Source organism: Magallana gigas, chromosome 7 (assembly GCF_963853765.1).
Source record: "Magallana gigas chromosome 7, xbMagGiga1.1, whole genome shotgun sequence".
NCBI lineage: Eukaryota > Metazoa > Mollusca > Bivalvia > Ostreida > Ostreidae > Magallana > Magallana gigas.
The window spans coordinates 37,185,433-37,208,194 of record NC_088859.1 but is presented as its reverse complement, the minus strand read 5'-3'; the positions used below and the strand labels follow the sequence as shown (position 1 = coordinate 37,208,194).

Below are 22,762 nucleotides of genomic sequence, written 5' to 3'. Positions count from 1 at the left end.
CTCTCTTCCCCTTGACTTTGGACCTCCTAGGGGAATTTTTCTGAATTCGTGTATACTGAGTAGGGGTTCGTTCTCGGCAAAAAAAAATAATATTTTAAGATTATAATAATTAAAGCCATGACGACAAATATCAATGTGAATATAATCACACCATTCCAAATTGTTAAGTAAACCATGCATGAATTATGTAGAAATTGCATCAAAACAGGAAGATTGGCGACAATGAATGTCATAAAATAAGGATTTAGTGAAACAGGGTTCAAGATAGAAAGAATAATGTTACCGTGACCAGGCTACGCTCAGGTTAAACCGGGTCCGTAGGACATCTGTCATTTTAACGATAGAACATTCTATCAAGGTTTAAGATGCTTCGATATCGAGCTACATATACTGTACCCTATAAAAATTACAAAAATATGTTGGTTAGTTGATATAATTCCTTATTGACAATTTTACCGCTCTTGAGTCTTGATTCTGTTTTGAAGAATTAGCGCTCTTCGTATAGATATGAGTGTACATGACACGGGTTTTCTCTGACTTCAATATTTTTCTTAATATCTTTTTTGTCTGATCGAAAATTAAGGAAAAATCTGTAAATGCTTAATAAAAAAAATAAACATTTAGAACAAATGAAGAAAAGGAACTGCATTTAATGTAACTTGTATGCTTATAAGCACGCCCCTATTCTCCTTCGCCTGGTCCGCCACGCGAGGGATCCATGTTGATATATCTAAAGTTGGATTAAATACCTTGTTATGTTCGTTATTTATTCCAATCAAAATCCTAAGCGGATTTAAGGAGTAACTGTTGACTGCCTGCAATAATAAGTTGTTTGTCCGCTGTGAAAATGTCAAATGACAAAAGTAATGGATACAATGCGAGTTTCTACTTCGAGTCGCAAAACTGACGATTTATGATATTAAATTGAAAAAGTGAAAAAGGACAGTATGGGGTGCTTGTTTGGAAAACCCAAAACGGACATCTGGAATGACGAAGTTCAAGGTTTTGATAATCTCGCCATCGACGAAAAAGAGGTGTCTGGTCGAACATCGCAGACGTTCGACATTAAAAAGGCGGCAAATCGACGTCGGAGGTATTCCAGCGAAAATAGCGGGATCTGGATGAATCTGGATAAGCATATATACTTGGGACGTGATACAAGAGGGACCCAGACAAAAGTGGACACAATTTCTCAGATGGTTCAGACGGAGCAAGTATGGAGGATGTACGATGACAGAGCGACACAAACAATAGAAGACGGCGATGTCAACGAGTCCATAAAACAGGAATCAGGTGTTTGTGAACATGCATGGCTAAACGCTACGTGTGAAATTCAGACAACAGAAATTGAAATTCAAAATGAAAAAGAATGTGAAATTCAGAATAGGACTGAAAGTCAAGTTCAGAATGGAAACGATCTCTTAGTGACTGGATGTGGTAGTTCAGAAGAAAATACGACTAAAGAAGAAAATAATTTAACCCAAACGGGACAAGATACTAGTCCCTCACACAAGAGCAAGGCAAGTGATTGTTTTGTTACTAACAGGTAAACTTGACAAGAGGTGCATCCAAATAATGCTTAATTAACTATCTATACAAGAGTGTTCGAGAATTTATTATTATGGCGTAAATCTTGTCAATATATAGCCAAGTTAATATTTTTCATAGATTTAATCTATTCCTCTACATTTATTACTTTAAAGAACTCCTGGCAAACAATTGACAGTAGTTTGTTGACTTATGATATCTCCTGAAACAGCACATTATAATTAAATATACTTTAATTAGGGTAATACACAACACGTAAGTTGTTTTCATATTTAATTGTTTCTCGTTTCCTGATTGTAATTTTAACGTTGACTAAACGTTTGAATCAGTTCGAATGATATCAATGTAATTTTCAAGACCTCTTTTTGACTGAATAATATATATTAGAGATAACTTTTGTAAGGCATATGTTACATTAAAAGTTTAAAGTCTAAAGATTTCTAAAACATATGTATAACAATCTAAAATGTTATAGTAAAGTTTTAAACATTTTTATTTAAACTTTAAATGCGACGCAATATATATAGTACATGTGCGAAAAAAGATATTATGCTAAGAACTATGGCTTTCACGGTCTTACTACATTTTCAAAAATGTAAATAAATAACTCATCTAGACCCATAAAAGGGTCGTCATTTTTCATTAATTTTTTCGCATTGCACGTCAAGTTTTATTTAATTACTAAACTTGAAATTTTGAATATAATATTGAAGAAATACACAAAAGGTACAAAAAGTTGCTAAATTTCCTTTAATTGTTCTATTATTTGTTTACAGGTTATAGCAAAAGAATGTAATGGAAATGTCATGGAAGATTCGCAACAAACCAGTGAAAACCATATAACTGAGCAGAACGAGGCGAACATTGTAGTGAATGAGAATTCATACATGTAGTACAAAATTCATTTCAGGGAAAATTATATTTATTGACATGGTTTACATATGTTTAAACATCAATTATGATACAAAATATTGCATATGAATACAAAATTTTGTTTTATTGCTGGAAGCACCTTTCTATACATCGTATATCGTCAAGCTTAAGACAAATCGAGGTGAAATTGATGTAAGGGCTATAATTTATTAGTAAATGTGTGTCGTCTCACATCGCGTTACGTGTTAAGTTTAACATTGTATTATTTTACATTGTTTTGTGAACAAAGTCTTCGTGAACACTCTTAAACATTTAAAGATAACACACAAACTGTATGGATTTTTCATAGACAACCAATGTCACATTGCTAGTCTGGTAATTTTATATTTCACATTAGAACATAGCAGATATGTTCATAAAACTTAGCTAGCTAGTTTTGCGCACTATTAAAATTAATCCAAGTTTTACAGTTCAATAGCTATTGATTTTGCTAGGACAATGTACATGTATATAGTTGTTCTAGATCTTTTAAATCAATTCGAGTTTATTGTACTGACAGAAGCAACCTTAAGCTTGGATTCCTCGAAAGAAACAACTTTTGGTGAAATCTGAGGAAAAAATGAATGTTTCAGATATAAATATCCCTATCGATTTGTTACTGCTTGCCTGAAATTTGAAAAAGCGTATTTATTGAGATAGTTGTCTTACTTCAATGATGTTTGGGGATACTAGTATTACTTCCTAGATATACATGTATACATGTACCAATGTGAACAAATCAATTAAGTATGACACAAATGTAAATAAGGTACAGTATCATCCAAAAAAAGACAATTTTCACATGAACAAGAATACAGCAGCATATACCAGATTAATTGTTTATCATTTAACATACACTGTTGGACTCTAGTACTGATTCAAAAAAGTCAGCAGGCAATGATCTCATCAAATCAGGATTCACCTTAATGAGAGGCAAGTCTTCTTCTGCACTCAAGTTCTGTAGAGCTTTCGAAATCCGTTTGCTTTGAAGCTAAAATTATAATTAAGCTGAGATAATTACGTTTAAATATTATGTACAATTTGCTTCAGAATCGCGTTGGTAACCATATTTAGAGTCTTTTACATGCTTGTAGTTATTATATTTTACAAATTCGATATAGCGTTACTTGGTTTCTGGATTCTGTCTTTCTTACCTCAGTAGATATACAAGGAACATTGGCGTCTTCTCTTGAACAGTCTTCAAAATCATAATATATTTCGTTATAACAACGAGGAGATATAAAACATACATTGCGAAAACCTAAATCGAAATAAATATGTTTTAAAATTTCGTCATTACAAAATTTTGTTAATAAATGAAATCCTTATTGTCCAACTGATATGTTTGTGTAAGAGGGGGTCTTAAAGGGGTTTTATATTTGAGAGAAAGTTTGACTTGACCACTAGTTCTGATAATTAATCATCAAGGTTTTTAACAAAAGAAAGATTCGTTATCAATTAGTGACTAAACTCTGAACAAAAGTAAACATTTACATTGCAAAATTATACTGCTGATAAGTTTAATAGAACTTGTCATACAAAGTATACGCTGAAGGGGGCTGAGTAGTTAACAAAATAACCATCATATCTACCTTAATTTTTTTTTAGATATGATGTATTTAGCAAAGAAAAAGTCCATATAATTTACCTTTTACATTTTGGGATTCTCCTTTATTCTAATATAGAGCTCTCCTTTTAAAGGAGGTCTTTACAGTCTAAAAATGACCCCGACCATCGAGCCCTCTTAATAAGAAGTCGCTTGACATTCAAATCATGACTGACCATTGAACACTTTTAAAAATTCATTCTAAACATAGCAGATAGTATATAATGAAGTTTCAAAATGTCATGTTCAAATTGATGCGCAATACCATTTCCTCCGTTGGCTTTAAAAAGTAAAGTTAGGATTTTAAAGCAGTTGCTGTAGTAATTGATGAAAATTGCAATCGTATCGTACAAACAACAAACACTAAGATAAATTGAAAAAAAAAATGATAGCTTTTTTTTAAAGTAGAGTGTTGTTTACTGTAGCATTACTCTACCTGGTACTGACTCTTCTCTTCTTTTCCGGATATTCTGACTATTGGATCGTCGGACTTCGGACTCGGTATTCTGTCAGTGGATGTAAAATCATTGGCTTAACTGTTGTCGGATTGTTTTATGTCACGATAATTTACAAAATCATACAATCATAACTTGTTATTTATGCATTATACATGTTGTTTAAATTACGGACAATGTCTAAGTGTTACCTTAGTAGATTAATAATCTAATAATTATATATGAAAAAAGTGTATTTACATAACAAAGATCTTCTTCCAAGCTTGATTCCTCTCGAGACTCTATGTTCTGTTTGTAGGAACTATCTGACTCAATAACTAAATGACACATGTTACAAATTTTAACATTTCTTTCTATATCTTATAAATGAAACCATATATTCATTTCAAATCAAGCCATTCATCAAATTGAATGTTCTTTTTATGGTAACGATAGTCATAACAGTTTTATTACCCTCTGAAAAGCCAGATAATTGAGCCAACTTTTTTAATAACTGCTTGGTGCCATCCAGTAGTTTGACATCTATGCTCGCATTAGATGATTCGCTCTTTGTGTCTTTAATAGATTGTACAATGTCCTGTAAGAAATGAAGCGGCGAAGCTGAGTCGTTGATTTCTTCTAATAGTATTTGACTCCTGTCCTTAACGAACATTTTTGCTGTGCCTACGCAATCTCCGTTTACAAAAACTGTTACCAAGCGTTCCCCATATGTATTGCAGCCTGCCAAAATATATTTATACAAACATGTGCAAAGATGAACACATAAAAATACTACAGATTTAACTTTTCTTACGTATCTGACTCCAAATCTAATCTCCCTCGTTAGAAGAGTTCAATTAAAAGGTGTAAAGCTATTTTGTACCAAGACATGATAATGTTATACATCCGGAACAAAATGGCGTTTCAAACGGATGTCAGGCATGTTGTTACGTTGTAGCTTTCCACCTTAATCATCATAAAGAATACATGCACCATGTACATGATTACATATTTTGGGTATTTATGATAAAATGACTCTCATTAATATGTGCTCACCACCTAAAGTTAGTATTATAGTAGAAAAAAAGCAAATAAAACATTCTGAAAATTTTCAGAAATGTTTGTTTCTCTGATCTATACAAATATCGAGTGTTGTACCCGATCCCCTTTACCAATTATAATCGGCCCTGCTTTAAGAAGCAATAACAGTTACATGCATGATTATAATTGAAATATGACATTGACATCTTAAATGCCTCTCAGTAAATTTAACGCATACTAATTATTACAGAGTACATGTATTAAGGTAGTACGAAACACCCTTGAAATTATTTATTTGAAATATTTTCTGAAATACTAAGTACACAAAATAATGACTTGATATCATGTAAAAATTAATTTCAGTCCATTATCTTAAGATAAAAATACAAAATCATACCCATCAATTACTCAAGGCCAAATAAATTTAGGATATAACGTATTTCGATAATATTGAAACATACATTTGGATGGTGTTCATATTATTTTTGTGCAATTTAGCCTTATAACATTTATATTTTTTTTTATCAATTTATACCCCCGTCAAACATACTTAAACCTTAATCAATCTAAAACCAATGGTTAAATTTTCTTTATTTTGATATATTTTAATTAAAGAGTCATGACAATCATAATGGTAGATTTTATTTAAATTTGAATAATACATTTTCTTTTTAGATACCGTTAAGTGCTGCAAATTTTCGTCTTAAAAGATTATTCACAAGCACTAGTTTTACATTATATCGCATGAGAAATTATCTAAAGTTACCAGTTAGAGTTTATTCAGTATTTTTAAGTAACAAGAAGGTCTCCTGTTTAAATAGCTGCACAAATATTTGTAAAATCTTGAAATATAACTTAATGGCATAGAAAATTATAACAATGACTATTTCAATTTTACACTCTACTGAAAGAAGATGGTACAAGTAGGTTTGAAGCAATGTGGGCAAAAATTGTGAGGTCTGATTTTTTTTCCTTCAAATTTTACGTTTTAAAAGATTTCATTCCAAAGAAAAAAATATAAAAATTTCATAAAAATTGAATCATAGGAAAAATCTAGCTATTCTGTTTTGTACCACCTTAAAATGTTTACAACAGGCCAGTTTTCTTTGAAAACCTAAGATCTTGAGGTTCTGGATGATAAAAACAGATCAAAAACTTACCATGATTATACTGAAACATAAAGGTGTAAGGGTTAACCCAGTTGGCCTCAAACAAGGTTTGATCTACGTCAACCGTCACCTTGTCCTCAAGTGTTCTCTCGGAGTTAAAGGATATGAACACAGTCTGCCTGTCCTAAAATTTCAAATTAAATGTATATTTTACAAAACATAGAACCAGTATCATAAAGCTAGTGCAAAACTCAGTGATCAAGTAATGTGTGGTTCCTGTGAATGTTTTTTCCGAGTTGAAAATTTTGAATTTACTGGGTGGGTACTAATGCAAAATTTACAACATGAGAATTGTACATTTTGTATTTTCTCCCACCAAGTAAATTCAAAATTTACAATTAGACATTTCTTTGCATTATATGCCTTTGAAGTCAGTATTCATGAAGGCTGATTCCCTTTGGTATAAATTTTATGCAAAAATTTTATTTTGTAGTTTAAGAAGATGGCAGCTGATCCTTTTGTATTAAAAAGAACTCTAGTCCTATACTATACTATATAGTCCTTAAGAATACCTAAATTAATGGATTTTAAATGCCATTAAAATTATATGATAAGTACTGAAAAATACGAATTTGACACTAAGGAATGGACGATGGTATGAAGGTGATTTCAGAACCTCTGCGATATTAATGTTGATAAGACAACATCATATTATTACAGTTATATTCTGACGTAAATGTTAATTTCTAATATCTTTAAGATAACGATCGTAAAAGTCCTCTTTTGGTTTGAAACTAATAAATGAATCTTGAATATCTCAAATTTTCATGAGATCCTGGAAGCTTGCCTGCCCTGAACATCTTTAGACGGCCTCCCAATTCTCATGCCTCTTATAAAAATTCCGATTCTATACATATTCTTCTTTCAAATAACTTTCCTCCTCACCCCTCACCCATTTTCAGAACCTCATCCTTTTTAAAGACCAGAAACTGGTCGATGTAGCATTTGCTTTAACATGCTTTAGCAGTGATATATTGAACCAAATCACGAGCTCATAGGGCCCAGCAAACGTTTTGCTCATTTCAAAAACTATAGCGGATGGTCATTTACGTTTCAATCTGAGAGAGAGAGAGAGAGAGAGAGAGAGAGAGAGAGAGAGAGAGATCTCACAAATTGACATCTGATTTCACATTTATATAACTTTATAATAAATTTGTTAATAATATGATTAGAAGGTAAATATTTCATTTTTAAAAATTATTATTATTACACTTTACTCTGAAAAATAGAATGAAATTAGTTTTAAACAAGCTTAAGATTTTGAAACACGTCTAGAAGAAAAATTGTGTTATAAGAAAAGCCATTACAAGCAGTACAAGGTCTCCCGTTGGAAACGGAAAAACCTGAATAACTTTTTACAAACTCACCTTCCACACACTCTCTGGATAAAGCTGGCATTCGGACTCAAGACCTGGAACATCTTGATTTGGTCCCTCCTCAACTGTATCAAGGAGTTCTATGATTTTTAAAACGATTGTTAGAACTCTATTTCCTGTAGGAAAGCAACTCCATTTTTGAAATGAAGGAATTGTTTGTTTTAACAATTGTTGGACCGAATCTCCAGTGAAGTTGATTGTCTCGTGAAAGAATAAAGCACAAGTGCTGCTTTTGTTATATGCACTGTTCAGATCTGGTGCATGTGCTGATTTCAACACAGATAACATCCCCGGGGTCAAAAATAGTACCAGTGCAGACGAAGTGAACGCTTCACTGATTTGCGAAATATCAACGCTATGCACCGTAATTTCGTTTTTTTCTAAACCTTTTTTGATTGTATCGGCAATCTTTTTGCCATCATGAGCAAAAAGTAGAAAAATTACGGGGAAATCTAGCATGACGATTTTCTGAAAAATATCCTGTGATATAAATTAAATGATTAAAGATCCATGTGTCTAAGGTCAAAAAAGAATTGAATTTAACAAATGCTGTATAACAACTGACCTCGTGGGTAATAGTAATTCCGGAAATGTTGCAGCAATCCGAGGTGAAGGTTATTTGTTTAAAGTTTTCCACCAATTCAGGACTAAATAAACTTACTACGTCATGTGCAAAGATGAACACATAAAAATACGTCACATAATAATTGGTATTTGGTATACTTACCTCTGTAGATTTACATATAGTGTTGGCGTCTTTTCTTGAACAATCTTAAAATAATAAGTATCTAGTTTAACAACGCAATACAAAACATACATTTCGAACAAGTCTCGATTGTCAAAATGGTAGGTTTTTGTAACAGGGTTTTATCCTGGCAAGTAACTTTGACTTTAACAATAATTAATGATGTGGAACTCATCCAGGCTTACAGAGTTCTCAATTATAAATTATAAATTAACGGGCTGTGATTGTAACAGTCTAAGAAGTTGCAATATGAAAATATTGCTACATGTAGTAAGTATAAAATTAATTAGTGTGCTTGACACTCAAATCAGGACTGACCATTAAAAACAACCTAATAACCATTCTAAACATTATAATTATATAATATTAAGATTTCAAATCAGCCTGCTGAAATCGTGACTGTTCCCCACTGACATTTTCTTGATTAGCGAAAAATATAGTACCTTCTAGATTTATAGAAAATCAGCAGTTGAATTAGATTGCAATTGGAGTTTCAAAAATTGATTTCTAAGGCATTTTTCTAAATATTAAATGACAATTTTTGACTTTTTAATGACTGTATGGAATTCTGGTTTGACAAACTTTATAAATCACCCCTAAGAAAAAAGCATGAAAATTACACCCCCCCCCCCCCACCAAAAAAAAAAAAGATTAAAAAAAAGAAGAAAAAAACACCCCCCCCCCCAAAAAAAAACCCACCAAAAACACACACACCCATAAAACTGTGATATTTGAGAAAAACTATTTTTAAAGTGCTTGGTTTGCGAAAAAATGTATAATGTTTTTCCTGTTGCATTAAAGTACCTGGTATTGATATCTCTCTTCTATTTCTGATGTCCTGACTGTTGGATCTTCGGACGACAGGCTCGGTACTCTGTCAAAGGTAGTAAAAGTCTTTGGCTTTACTGTTGTCTGATTGGTTTATATCACGATAATTTACAACCCCATAACCTGTTATTTCAATACATATGTACTTCATAGAATCATTGCTTGTTTTTTTTTTGTTTAAATTGAGGAAAATTTATATGAGTTACTCTTTCTGTTCAATAAACATTTATTAAAAAAGTGTATTTACATAAGAAAGATCTTCTTCCAAGGTAGGTTCCTCTAGAGTCTTTATTTTCTGTTTGTGGGAACTATCTGACTCAACAACAAAATGACACGTTACAAATTTTATCGTTACTTTCTTTATTAAGACACATATTCATTCCAAATCATGTCATTCACCAACGTTCTTTTTATGGTAGCAATACTGTAAACCAACATTTATTCGCGGCGACGTTATTTCGCGATTTATTTCCAATAAACTGGTTCGCGACGACTAATGTTCGCGACGAAGCATTATCCAGACCCGTATTTTGTTATAACAACCATACGATGAAGACTGGTTCGCGGCGAGATATATTCGCGACGACGAGGCTCTAGCGAACCTCGCGCTAATTTCTCGCACGCAAATAAAAGTTGGTTTACAGTAGTCATACCGCTTTTATTGCCATCTGTAAAGTCAGGTAATTGAGCCAACATTTTTAAAAACTGTTTGGTGCCCTCCAGTAGTTTGACATCTATGCTCTCAGTAGGCAATTCGCTATCTGTGTCTTTGATAGATTGTACAATGTCCTTTAAGAAATGAAGTGGCGAAGCTGAGTCGTTGATTTCTCCTAATAGTATCTGGCTCCTGTCTTTAACGAAAATCATAGAAGTGGCTAGGCATTCTCCGTTTACAAAAACCGTTACCAAGCGCTGGCCATTTGCATTGCAGCCTGCAAAAATATATTCATACTTACGCGTGCAGATATATAAAAAAAAAAATAGATGTCCTAAATCATTTTATTAACTTTTTTACTAACGAATGAGATTCCATCTTGATAAAAAAGAATCCAAGGATTGAAAAACCATTGTAACGTTAATAATGTTAAGCGATTATGATTTTAAGTTCATCATAAAGAATACATACAACATATACACGGTTACATAATTTGTGTATTTATGAAAAACATTCTCATTCATATGTGTCCACCGCCTTTAAATAGCATTATTAACAGCAATAGGAACTTTTTGGAAATTTTCATAAGAAATGTCTGTTTCTCCGATCTATGAAAATATCGAGTGTTGTATCTAACCTGCATCAATAATAACTGGCCCTACTTTAGGAAGCAATAATAATTACATGTATACTTATAACTGAAACTAGACTTTGACCCGTGCGTGCACGGGTTGATATTGCAAATTATATCGGACGTTTACGAAATAGAAACTTCGACACACCGTATTGTTGACATTTACATAACCAAGCTTAATCCTACAATAATGCTATTAATTTTTCACTACACTCTGCTTAGTTAGAATAATCTACATGTAACTGTGTCTCGAGACTGGCCTTCACCACAGTAAAAATGCCTCCCATATACCCGTAATGTACCAAAAATTGCAGAATCGCTCCGAAACGATTTTGGAGAAAATCAAGAAAACTGCATTGAAAATAACAGTTAAATATTCATAACAAACCATTTTGAGGCAGTAAATACCTTTCATCTAAAAAACATTTAATCCAATTTATGAAGAATTCAACACTTTTTTTACCAACTTTTTTACTCGCTTCGAATTTACACACCATGTTGACATTCGGAACTCTCGGGATTTTTCATGTGAAAAATTTCATATTTAATGAGTTAAGAGTCATCTCCCGTATTTCCTTTGATAAACAGAATAGATGACAAATTTTCAAGGAAAATTTACACGTATTTGTAATTTCGTTTCTGAGTATACCATGCAGATGTGATATTGTGGAAATATAAACTAAAGAGCCACCCGTGATTAAGCGTAAATGTAATGCGCATGCGCAAGATTGTAAAATCCCAAAAATACGGTAGGTTTCCGGATTTGTTTACAGGAATTTTCGTTGATTATTAATAAGCGAATCTTGATTGAGAAAAAAAAACTTGGTAATAAGTGCCAATGATGTTTAATATATATATATATATATATATATATATATATATATATATATATATATATATATATATATATATATATATATATATAAGAAGACAGTTCTCTTCCAAATTCTTGATATTAAAGCCCAACAATTCGAGTCTATTATTATAAAATAGTATAGATAATTATATTCATGACATTTAAAAGGCATATTAATAATGCATAATGATCAAACAGATAACATCTATACTTATAAATTACGACCTTTTGCCAATAAACTCAAACATGCCTGCACTAGAGTTACTGCTTACATCTTTGGTATTTCAACACGAGACATATGATGTTCGTAAGCTATAATTGAATTTTACCTGACAATTGTTTCTAGTTACTGGAATCTTACTTAGAGTAACATAGAAGTGAAAATTTGACAAGTGTTGAATAAATAAAATCAGGCAATCTGTCTTTTTAATGCGCGATTTTAGTTTTGATGGATAGAACGCTTGCGTAGCGCGTCCTCTGGTGAGAGTGTCATGTTGTAAATTTTGAATTTACTGAGTTAGTGTAAATACAAAATTTACAACATGACAACTTTGTATCTACACCCATCCAGTAAATTCAAAATTTACAACATGACAAGAGTATGGAATATAACTATCAAGAGTGGTAACCAAGAACACGGGTTGACTAATTAACGTCATGGCAAATACACAGTATAAGACGATTCATCAAGCATTACTGGCAGATACCTTGAATTGAACATCTTTGGTCAATACAAAAAAGTTGATTAATAAAATGGCGGAAAGTGTAGTGCGAGATGCTTTGTATCTAACAATTTTGGTTTAAAATATCGAACAAAATATGCATTCACTAGCGTTTTTTAATTTTATATATTTTTCATAGAACGACATGTTGGTAGAGTAGTAAACCTTATACATTATTTTGAAAATCATAAACAGTCTATGCATAAAACGGAGAAGTTATATTTGGACGGGGGTGGCCCCCTTCCCAGTTGTTGTTATTCAAAACAGTTTTTTTTTATCTGAAATTCTTAGGACAGTGGTGAAAATAATAGAGAAATTTGACTTAAAGAACAATAGAGATACGACGAACTAAATACCCACTCATGCGTTTGAAAAGTTGTTATTTTTTTCAGTTAGCTGCAATACTACTCGTAGTATTCAGCCGTGCAGTTGTGTTTTTATTTCAATTTAAAAGAATAGGCTTAGATAGAAATTAAGAAAACATTCGGACAAAGTATGTACAAAAATGAAAAAAAACAACAGAGTTCATTATTTTAAGTATTGAATCATATTTATGTGTAAAGTGTTCATTCTCGCGCTTCCCCGGGATATCATCTAGTGTATTAAACAGTTTGAAACTGCCAAGATTTGTTGTAAAGTCTGAGAGGTTTTTAAAGATGAAAACAAATAAAAAAAATTACCATGTTTATACTGAAACATAAAGGTGTACGGATTAACCCAGGTGGCTTCAAACAAGGTCCGATCTACGTCAACCGTCACCTTGTCCTCAAGTGTTCTCTCGGAGTTAAAGGATATGAACACAGTCTGCTTGTCCTGAAATCTCAAATTAATTATACATTTTACAAAACATAGAAGCAAATAACATAAAATAACAGATTAATGATTTTACAAACTCACTTCCCATACACTCTCTGGATAAAGCTTACAGTCCCACACAAGACCAGGAACATCTTGATCTGGTTCCTCTTCAACTGTGTCAATGAGTTCTATGATTTTTAAAACGATAACTCTAATTCTCTTTCCTGTAGGTAAACAACCCCATTTTGTAAATGAAGGAATCGTTTGTTGCAACAATTGTTGAATCGAATCTCCATAGAAGTCAATTGTCTCATGAAAAAACAAAGCACACGTTTTGCTTCTGCTATATACACTGTTCAGATCGGGTGCATGTGATGATTTCAACACAGATAACATCCCTGGGGTTAAAAATAGTACCAGTACAGAGGAAGGAGGTGCTTCACTGATTTGCAAAACGTCAACAATAAGTACCTTGGTTTCATTTTTTTCTAAACTTTTTTTGACCGTATTAGCAATGTTAATTCCATCATGCGCACAAAGGAGAGAAACTATGGGAAAATCTAGCATGACGATTTTCTGAAATATAACGTTTAAAAAATCTGCTTAAAGATCCATGTGTCTAAATCATAAACAATCAATTTATTTTCATCGACTGGCAGTGTAAAGACAGTTGACAGTTTTTAATTACAGTTATGTGCAAATATCAAAAGAAGTCAAGATTAGAAAGAAGTAGAAATTTTATCAAAACAGCTTTACGGAAGAGATAACTTTAGATGAAATAACGTTCCGCGATAGATAAAGACTTCATTTTTGAGCCTGTGACGGTTTGCTTTAAAACAAGAATGAATATGCATTTTGTAAAATGGCTTTAGAAGCTTGATTGTTTGAAATATATGTCCATATATTTAAAAATAAAACTATCGTCAATTATTCAGCAAACACGTTATAACAACTGACCTTGTTGGTAATCGTAATTCCGGACATGTAACTGCAATCCAAGGTAAAGGTTATTTGATTAAGGTTGTTAAAAAATCGTTTTCCATGAATTCAGCACTAAATAGACTGATTACGGAAACAGTCATTATAGTGTAGTAGTTTGTCAATAAACAGTCAAACATTAAAATAGCTTACTACATAATGCAGTCATAAATGTGACAACTTAAATGTAACAAAATGCATTATCTAAACAACCCTGTAAAATCAATGCATACCAGAACATGTTTAAACAAATAGCGTGTCTTTATGCAATGTTTTTACTAAACACTTGGTCACAGGTTTGAATTATTGATAGTTTCTATACATTTTCCACTGAATGGAAAGATCATGGAAGGCATTCTTCACCCTTTCCGCGTAAGATAATCAATTTCTGTGCAAGGTACCGTAAAACATGGTCATAGCGAACACGCTTACAATAAATTGACGCTTACATCGAAGTGATTTTCATTTCCCATGACTATAAAATATGTTGTTAACTTGACAGATATAACGAATTTCGCTTATAACGAAGTAAAATCACCCGTCCCTGGCACTTCGTTATAAACGTGTTTTACTGTATTTGGATATTTTGGCAATTCTTGCAACAACCAAAAACCCAAACAAACATATAAACAAACAAACAATACAAAATTCCCTAATCTCATTTCCCATACAGAATAGTTCTTTTTAAATACATTCATACAAGTCTAGTACAGAACTTGTATCTAGTGTCCCATGCAATGTAAAATGTTTAGTCCAATTTTGTGGAAAGCAGGGTTGCAGGGTAGGAACTATAAAAAATCATTCATAAATTCATTACTGTTCTTAATTGGACTTTAAATGTCTTGTGTACACAAAGAAAAAGAAAAAAGATATTGGCAATGATATAAAATTGGTTGATTGAATCACCATAGCTTCTTTTTTAACTCAGATAATAACAATTAAGGAGTTAAAACAAAACTTTGTACATAAGATGATTTGCTCGTTTTAAATGTGAAGCTGCAGAAATAGTCTAGTTATCTAAGGTACAGTGTTTCCTCTTGGCTTATTCAGTGGCACAATGTCTGTGACTTCACATTTAAATTCAGTAGACGTTGTCTTAGTTCGCTACTGCTGACCTGCGTTGAAAGCTTTAGTGCACTTCTGCAGCATGTAGCCCAACATTTTAAATTAAATACGAATACAAAATATCCGATAAATAGAATATGTTCCATTTTTCTGCATCTATGATACAAGATAAATGCTATTTTATTTATTTAAAACATTTTAAAATCAATTTTGCATTTTGGAATAACTAGAATTTTATATATGTACCATGATAAATATTGGATTGTCAATCAATTAATCAATCAATCATGATGTAATATTCCATGACTGTAACAGCAATATGCACACCTTTTAAAAAATAAATACACAAATACATACATGTAGTTTAGTTTATTTACAAAATCTTCAAAATCATTCGGACAATTCCGCAACAATCTATTCTAATCATTTAAAAATCAAAAGAAAGGAAATATTCTAACAATTATATATATTCTATCTACGATAAAATAATCAAAATAATAATTTCGTCATTACGGTCGATAAAGGACCAAACATGCCTAAAATGACAGCGGTCATTTTTTAAGGAAAAAAGGACCCGGTCATTATTCCAAGACTCCCACTTTTCATCGTTTCCAGCATGCAGTATATACATTCCTCAGCATGACAATAGCTTCATTATTATAAGAATACATACAGTTAGAGCTATGTTTTTGTCATTCAGAAATAAAAAGTATATTGTATAAGCTCCATATAAAGCAATTATTTAAAAAAATTTAAAGAAAGTTAGTCTGACTTCTTATCATTTTCATACTCTTTTTATAGTATATAAGAAAAAAATGATATTTAACGTTTGAATAGACCCTTCGCGACGTCGAAAAAGTCCGAAGGCAATCTTTTGATTAAACTTGAATTCCGCTTTATGTGAGGAATGTCTTCTTCTTTATTCAGATTTTGCAGAGCTTTGGTAAATCGTTGACTTCGTTTTCGCTTAAAATGATAAGAAACTTCATAAACTTATCAATCTAAGATTAAAGAATATTATCTTTTGGTCTTGTGTATCAATTTTCTAAATCCAACACTAGGATACGAATTTCCTTTGATATACTTACCAATTTAGATATTAATGGACCATCGGCGTCTCTTTTTGAACGATCTTAAAAATCAAAACCATTATCTTTATTATACATAGTGTTACGACATAAATGCATATAATAGGGCAACAATATTGTAAAACTAGTCCATTACATTGATCAAAGCTGCGTTGCGTAGACAAAACGTTTGGTTTTAAATTAAAGGTTACTGATAGCTCCATAACCATTTTTTTACTTTCATATCATTTAACTGTTTAGTTTTCTAAACCAAATTGCATTTAAAAAAAGGTGTTTTCTTTGGTTTGTTTGGTTGTTGTTGTTTTTTTTTATATATATGAACAGAGTTGTGTCCATCAGCATCAGTTTTTTAAATGAATAACATGCAAAGAATACTATCTATTTTCCAAATATATTTTATCATTTTTTAAAATTAATTTTTATGATTTTCCCGTTCAACCACACGCTATCTTTGAGCAAAGCTTCGTTGCGTAGACAAAGCGTTTGGTTTAACTAGACGTTATACAACACGAGTTTCAGGTGTGCAATCGAAAGCAACAAAATCAAAGGGGTTATAAATCTGTGTGACCGTACCTATTTAAACGTAATGTTCAGTTTTAAGGTGGAAAATAAGGTAATTTTATAATAAAGTTGAGTTTGATTCCCCCAAGGCCTTTTGTTGTTTCTTACTAAATTGTCTTATTGAATTTGTTTTGAAATTCATTTTTTACCCCAAACTGCATTTTTTCGCTTATTTAACATATGTACAGTTTATATATCAGTACAATAACAAAAACCAAATATGTGAATTTTAACAAAACTATTTGTTGCGAGAAAAAAATCAGCTTTCAATATGGTTGTATGCTATATCCCTTTGACCTATATATATATATATATATATATATATATATATATATATATATATATATATATATATATATATATATATATATATATAAGTTAATTCTGATTGTAACGCCTCATTTGATTGGCTAAAAAAATTCACATATATCGTATAACATAACTTGCCTACGTCACAATACGACGTGCGTGCGAAAGGTACATGTATTAATCCGCTTGACGTTACGTTTAAATTCTGTACAAATTCACATAGTTTAACTAATAAATGGGCCTTATTATCTGATTTAAATAGTAGAAAATTAAATTATAAGGAATAAATTTAATTTCTACCTATGTTATACGAGTATAACATAACTTGGAACAGTTTACGCTTTTTTATAAACTGCTTCGCGGTTTATAAAGCGTAAACTGTCCCAAGTTATGTTAAATCGTATAACATAGGTCGAAATTAAATTCATTCCTGAAATAAATACATTTGTTATATTCAGTAGTATATTCTTACTATATAACTCTTTATAGACGAATAGTCAATAATTGTAATATTAGCTCGTCCGAAAAATATTGACCGGTCAATATTTTTTTGATATTGACCGGCTAGGAATAATATCTAGAGAACATTCCCTCTATTTCAAATAATCGCCTATGATTTGTTGATTCGTAAACGATGACGTAAATAACTCTTCGCGACTCCAAAACAAGGTGACGTTTTAATAGACAGTCAGTCAAAGCAAGTAAATAACGGACGCGCAATGCGACGGTTTGCTATCATAACGGATATAAGGATTCGCGAATTACTGTGAAGTAAAATCAGGTAGAACATCTGTATGTTAATTCTTACGGACGGTGGAATATCACCAGTGACCGTTTGATGCTATGGATATTTTGGAAATGAACTTTGCACAAAATTGAATTCGTGAATTCTTCGTTGAGCTGAGAAAATTACGGCGATCTGTTTTCAATTACTTTCTTAAATTTTGGTTTGTTTCTTCATATAACAAAACAAATGTTGACTGTGTTTTTGGGCAACATTGATTACATTAGCCCCCTTGGGACGAAAATATTACCCTCCGCTTCGCGTCGGGAAATATTTCGTCCCTCGGGGGCTAATATAATCAATGTTGCCCTCAACCCCAGTCAATATTTGTATACTATTAACCTAGTAGACAATTTTTACTCATTTTCTATTGTTGACTAAGCACGATATGCTGAATAAAATCCCTACAATCGGCAAAGAGTTCAAAGATTAACAGAAAAACGAACCAGTACTGCTCTTTAGTGTGTTTGTACTCATAAGTCCGAATTTTAAAAAAAAAATACTATAATAAGTATCTTTTTGCGCAATGTTATCGCACCATATATTAACCTAGTAGACAAGTTCAACTCATTTTCTGTTGCTAACAAAGCATGATATGCTTCACAGTTTTGAATAGTAAACATATTCACGACTCTTTGTGACTCTTTGGACAGAAAATCAGTTTGTTAATTTATATCATTTATTATATCGTATTAAACTTACTGTTTGTTAAAATCAGAGATACGTGACTTGAACCCGATATAATTTTCATGTTAAACCTTATACATATAATATAATTTTCATGTTAAACCTTATACATATATTATACTGACTGTTTAATAATAAATGTGTGTTACTCGTACCAGACACCATACCTTCCCATTTATTTCTGACGTCCCGAATGGTTCTTTCTAGCCGTGAAGGTTTAGCACTCTATTAAAAAAAAAAAATAATTGAATACACTTAACTGTAATCAGATTCTTCTAAAGCTCACCCCCCCCCCCCAAAAAAAAAATGTCGTATTATTAAAGATCACCTCTTCCTCGGTCTGTTTATCTTGAGTCCCCTTGTTCACATGGGCGGAACTTTCTAAAACACAAAATATAAAATTGATGAACAAGACAGTATCTGTAATTGTAGTTTAGTCAACATTGAGTTTTCCCTTTAAATCGTTGTCGCTTTGAATGGCTAGGTATAAATGAATATACCCTTTGAAACTGTCTGGTTCAGTCTTTTCAATAGTTGCCTAGTGCCCTTCAGAATTCTGGAATCAGTGGTAACTGTGTGTAATTCAACATCCGTGTCTTTAATTGTTTGCATGATGTCTTGCAAATAATGAAGTGACGAATTCTCGTCATTGATTTCTTCTAGGAGAATTTGATCCCTGTTCTTGATGAGTACCTTACATGCTCCTACATAGGCATCGTTCGCGCACACAGTCACCGTATGCTGAGGAGAATCCCTGCAATCTGCATAGAGTTCAAAGATTAACGGAAAATAAGACCTAACACAGCTCACTAGTGCAATTGTGCTAAAAATTCCGAATTTTAAAACAAATGACTATACTCTAAGTAATTTTTCCCATAATGTTCTCACAAAATAGTATGTTTGTCAATATGCAAGTACATATTGCTGAATACTAGTATGTATTATTCTTGACTTAGTTTTATCAATACCGATGTCAGTAATTACATATGCCATAAACATATTTCATTGAAACATTATAATTTGCATAACATCTATTCTAATGATCAGAATCTTTATTTTACCCTTGTATGTGAACATAAAGGTGTACGGGTTAACCCAGGTGGCTTCAAACAAGGTTTGATCTACGTCAACCGTCACCTTGTCCTCCTGTGTTCTCTCGGAGTTAAAGGATATGAACACAGTCTGCTTGTCCTAAAATTTCATGACACAGTATTAATACTTAACTAATTTACTAAATAAAAAACTTAGTTTCCTATGTTTTTTTAAACATACCTCCCAAACATCATCTGGATAAAGTTTACAGTCGGACACAAGGTCTGGAATCTCAACATCCTGCGTCTCAATCAGATTTAAGATTTGTAGAACGGTTCCACGAACTTTCTTTTCTATCACAAAAGGTTGCCAATTTTTATAGGAAGGGACTTTCTGATTAAGAATCTGTTGGACTGGATCTCCAGCGAAATTGATCGTATCATGGAAAAATAAAGCACATTTGTTGCTTTTGTGATGCACACTTTCGAGATCGGGTGCATTTGGTGATTTCAACAGAGATAACATCTCAGGGGTTAAAAACAGCACCAATAATGAGGAAGGGAACTCTTCATGGATTTTCAAAACGTCTGCAACATGTACTGTAGTTTCGTTTTGTTCCAAACGTTCCTTGACTGTGTCTGCAATCTTAATTCCATCCTTGGCATACAGAAGAAAAACTGTAGGATTTTCCATCATGTGCCGCCTTCGGTAACAGATGCACCGAGATTGATGAAAAGTCCAATTTTTAAAAACACAAATGATAACTTCTTCCAAACGCAGTATAAATCTTCGTGTTCTAAATTTCTCCGATTTGTGGTTTTTAAAAACCCAGTTATTCAAACTTAATGAACCGAAGCTGTCAAGTGACAGATCAAGTTTCGAATATATTATATGTGTCAGAAGGCTATTTAATTTTCAACAGACTTTGTATGAATGTTGTAAAATGATAGAAACTAGCAAGGGTTTATTACAGGAAAATCTTAATTATTATCCACATTTTGCATACAAGCTCGAACAATCTAATAAAGTAAAGTTAAACGACATACAGCGCATGTAAAAGAATAACAGGAATACAACAAGCCTTGCAATCCTCCCAACCATGACACTTGAAATTAATACATACAATTTTTGCATTGTGATTGCCACGTACATGCTGAAGATACATGTAACTTCAAAACTTGATAATAGCGTTTTGATTGCTTTGCAGTAGAACAGTCATTCTCGTTTATTCGACTTCATTTTGAAACATCTTAAATTAGGATTGTTTTTAGCCGGGTTCTGCTGAAAGCAGAGTTCTGGCCGTAGGCAGGCAAATCGCCAATGTTACTATAAATAGCACAACTTCAAAAGTAAACAAAAAACCAAACGTCAAAGTAAAAGCTTCCGCTATTCCAAATAGTTACACAAAGAGCCACGTTTGGCAAAAGTATTGACATTTTGTTTCTTTTCTTTTTTTGATATCGAGAGAATTCTCTCTAGATCTTTTGAAGTTAGTTTTTTTTTTTTATCAATAACGTGTTTTAAAAACAAGACTATGCATTTTGGACACATACAATGCGCGTGAATTTTCATGAACTACTTTGCTGCGCGTTGAAGAAATGGGGATCGAATATATAACGCTTGTTGCAAAATTCAAGGCAGCAACTGTTAATTTTTTTTCTACTAGACAGACATATTTTTGTTTATAGCCACTTACAAAATTTCGTCGCTCTCTGACGCTTTTCCGACATTAAAAGCATGAGAGAGAGAGAGAGAGAGAGAGAGAGAGAGAGAGAGAGAGAGAGTTCTTTACTACACAATATACATTAAGACACACCAAAAGAGCCCGGTTTTCAGTACTTCAGTACTTTGATTTTAGAAATAACGGGATAAAATTATACATGCTTTGCAGTAAATGGTATAAGGGGTTTTATATCAAAATCATATACAATGCATCGACCTTCATATTTGTAATGCATTATCATTAACAGCCGAATTATAGATGTCACAGTGGTTTCCATGTATCGCATGTATATATTATAGCATTGAATCATGATTTTTTGAAAGATACAGTCTCATAACTGCAGGGGTGTGTGCATTCAAATTGAGTATCGCGCATTAGCATCGCTGCAGTATGAAATTGTATCTTTCAAAATTTCATGATTTAATGCTTATATTTACATTTTTTAACTTCTTGTTTTGTCTGCAAATGTACCTTAAAATTCCTACCTTACCCTAAGGGTAAGTTCATATTAAGGAGGCTGAGGGGTCCCAAAAAAATTTCTCCAAAATTCACCAAATTGCAGAAATGTTTCATATAATCTTATTTACATTTTAATATGGAAGACCACATCACAATCATCGGTAATTTGATCATTTATTGCATCTGAAGAAATGCACGTTATGTAAAAAAAAAAACAAATGAAAAATATTTGAAATATAAATTAAGGCAAAAACATACCAATAACATCACAAAAAATTAACACAATAATTAAGAAAAAACTTAACATTATTTGTTATAAAGAAAAATATCACAATTTTTACAAAAATTATGTATGTCATACAAATGCAAATATGTAAAACAAATAAAAAAGTAGCCACAAGATTATTTCCAAATTTTAACATAATAATAATCAATTCATGTGTAATAAAGATTGAGCATTTAAAAAAAATTTCGATGGTGAAATTAAAAAAAAAAAATAAAAGGAAATTATTAGAACAAAATATTTGGAGTTTTACAAGTTACCTCCCTTTGAAAAGTTAGAAAATGCTGAAAACAGATGAAATGATTTTTTTGGCATCTTGTAACCCTTGGTTTACCATCAATTGACTATTTAAATAATGCTTTAATACCATCATATCAATTTCATTCAAAAGAAAATTTCAGTACAATGTAAAAGTTATAGAGCATTAAAGTGAAAAAAAATAGTTTTTACGAACTTTAATTAAACGTCA

General features: G+C 32.0%; 3 protein-coding genes across 4 annotated transcripts; 1 reads left to right on the top strand and 2 right to left on the bottom strand.

Moving 5' to 3' along the window:
• Nucleotides 1–781: 781 nt before the first annotated feature.
• On the top strand, nt 782–2,652 carry LOC105339152 (uncharacterized). The gene is made up of 2 exons (XM_011444587.4): nt 782–1,520; nt 2,325–2,652. Exons 1-2 carry the CDS (start codon nt 948–950, stop codon nt 2,439–2,441), a joined length of 690 nt encoding a protein of 229 aa, XP_011442889.3. The 5' UTR covers nt 782–947; the 3' UTR covers nt 2,442–2,652.
• Nucleotides 2,453–8,745, bottom strand: LOC105339178 (uncharacterized). The gene is made up of 8 exons (XM_066066308.1): nt 8,652–8,745; nt 8,078–8,566; nt 6,702–6,834; nt 4,975–5,241; nt 4,762–4,838; nt 4,503–4,572; nt 3,615–3,721; nt 2,453–3,451 (listed from the first exon to the last, which is right to left on the bottom strand). The coding sequence occupies exons 2-8, from the start codon at nt 8,543–8,545 to the stop codon at nt 3,308–3,310; spliced, it is 1,266 nt and encodes a 421-aa protein (XP_065922380.1). The 5' UTR covers nt 8,546–8,566; nt 8,652–8,745; the 3' UTR covers nt 2,453–3,307.
• Nucleotides 8,746–8,777: 32 nt separating this feature from the next.
• On the bottom strand, nt 8,778–20,626 carry LOC105339147 (uncharacterized). 2 transcript variants are annotated; one of them, XM_034458270.2, is made up of 9 exons: nt 20,069–20,626; nt 19,858–19,987; nt 19,297–19,557; nt 19,125–19,177; nt 18,964–19,021; nt 16,456–16,499; nt 15,614–16,333; nt 14,282–15,523; nt 13,206–13,339 (listed from the first exon to the last, which is right to left on the bottom strand). In XM_034458270.2, the coding sequence occupies exons 1-7, from the start codon at nt 20,522–20,524 to the stop codon at nt 16,190–16,192; spliced, it is 1,146 nt and encodes a 381-aa protein (XP_034314161.2). In that variant the 5' UTR covers nt 20,525–20,626; the 3' UTR covers nt 13,206–13,339; nt 14,282–15,523; nt 15,614–16,189. The 2 variants fall into 2 exon arrangements, with proteins under 2 accessions (XP_065922382.1, XP_034314161.2); XM_066066310.1 differs by lacking the exons at nt 16,456–16,499; nt 18,964–19,021; nt 19,125–19,177; ... (1 more) ...; nt 19,858–19,987; nt 20,069–20,626 and adding exons at nt 8,778–8,857; nt 9,636–9,705; nt 9,907–10,591; nt 13,424–13,900 and having other exon boundaries at nt 13,207–13,339; nt 15,614–16,178.
• Nucleotides 20,627–22,762: the final 2,136 nt, after the last annotated feature.

Excerpts from the sequence above, each read along its gene's own strand:
- LOC105339147 (XM_034458270.2), bottom strand. The coding sequence starts at position 20,524 with ATGATGGAAAATCCTACAGTTTTTCTTCTGTATGCCAAGGATGGAATT. Across the intron at positions 19,988-20,068 it reads ATCCAGATGATGTTTGGGAG|GACAAGCAGACTGTGTTCAT; the intron begins GTATGTTTAAAA and ends ATGAAATTTTAG. Across the intron at positions 19,022-19,124 it reads ATAAACAGACCGAGGAAGAG|AGTGCTAAACCTTCACGGCT; the intron begins GTGATCTTTAAT and ends TTTTTTTAATAG.
- LOC105339152 (XM_011444587.4), top strand. The coding sequence starts at position 948 with ATGGGGTGCTTGTTTGGAAAACCCAAAACGGACATCTGGAATGACGAA. Across the intron at positions 1,521-2,324 it reads GTCCCTCACACAAGAGCAAG|GTTATAGCAAAAGAATGTAA; the intron begins GCAAGTGATTGT and ends ATTTGTTTACAG.
- LOC105339178 (XM_066066308.1), bottom strand. The coding sequence starts at position 8,545 with ATGCTAGATTTCCCCGTAATTTTTCTACTTTTTGCTCATGATGGCAAA. Across the intron at positions 6,835-8,077 it reads ATCCAGAGAGTGTGTGGAAG|GACAGGCAGACTGTGTTCAT; the intron begins GTGAGTTTGTAA and ends TTGAAATTTTAG. Across the intron at positions 4,573-4,761 it reads TGGAAGAAGATCTTTGTTAT|AATACCGAGTCCGAAGTCCG; the intron begins GTAAATACACTT and ends ATCCACTGACAG.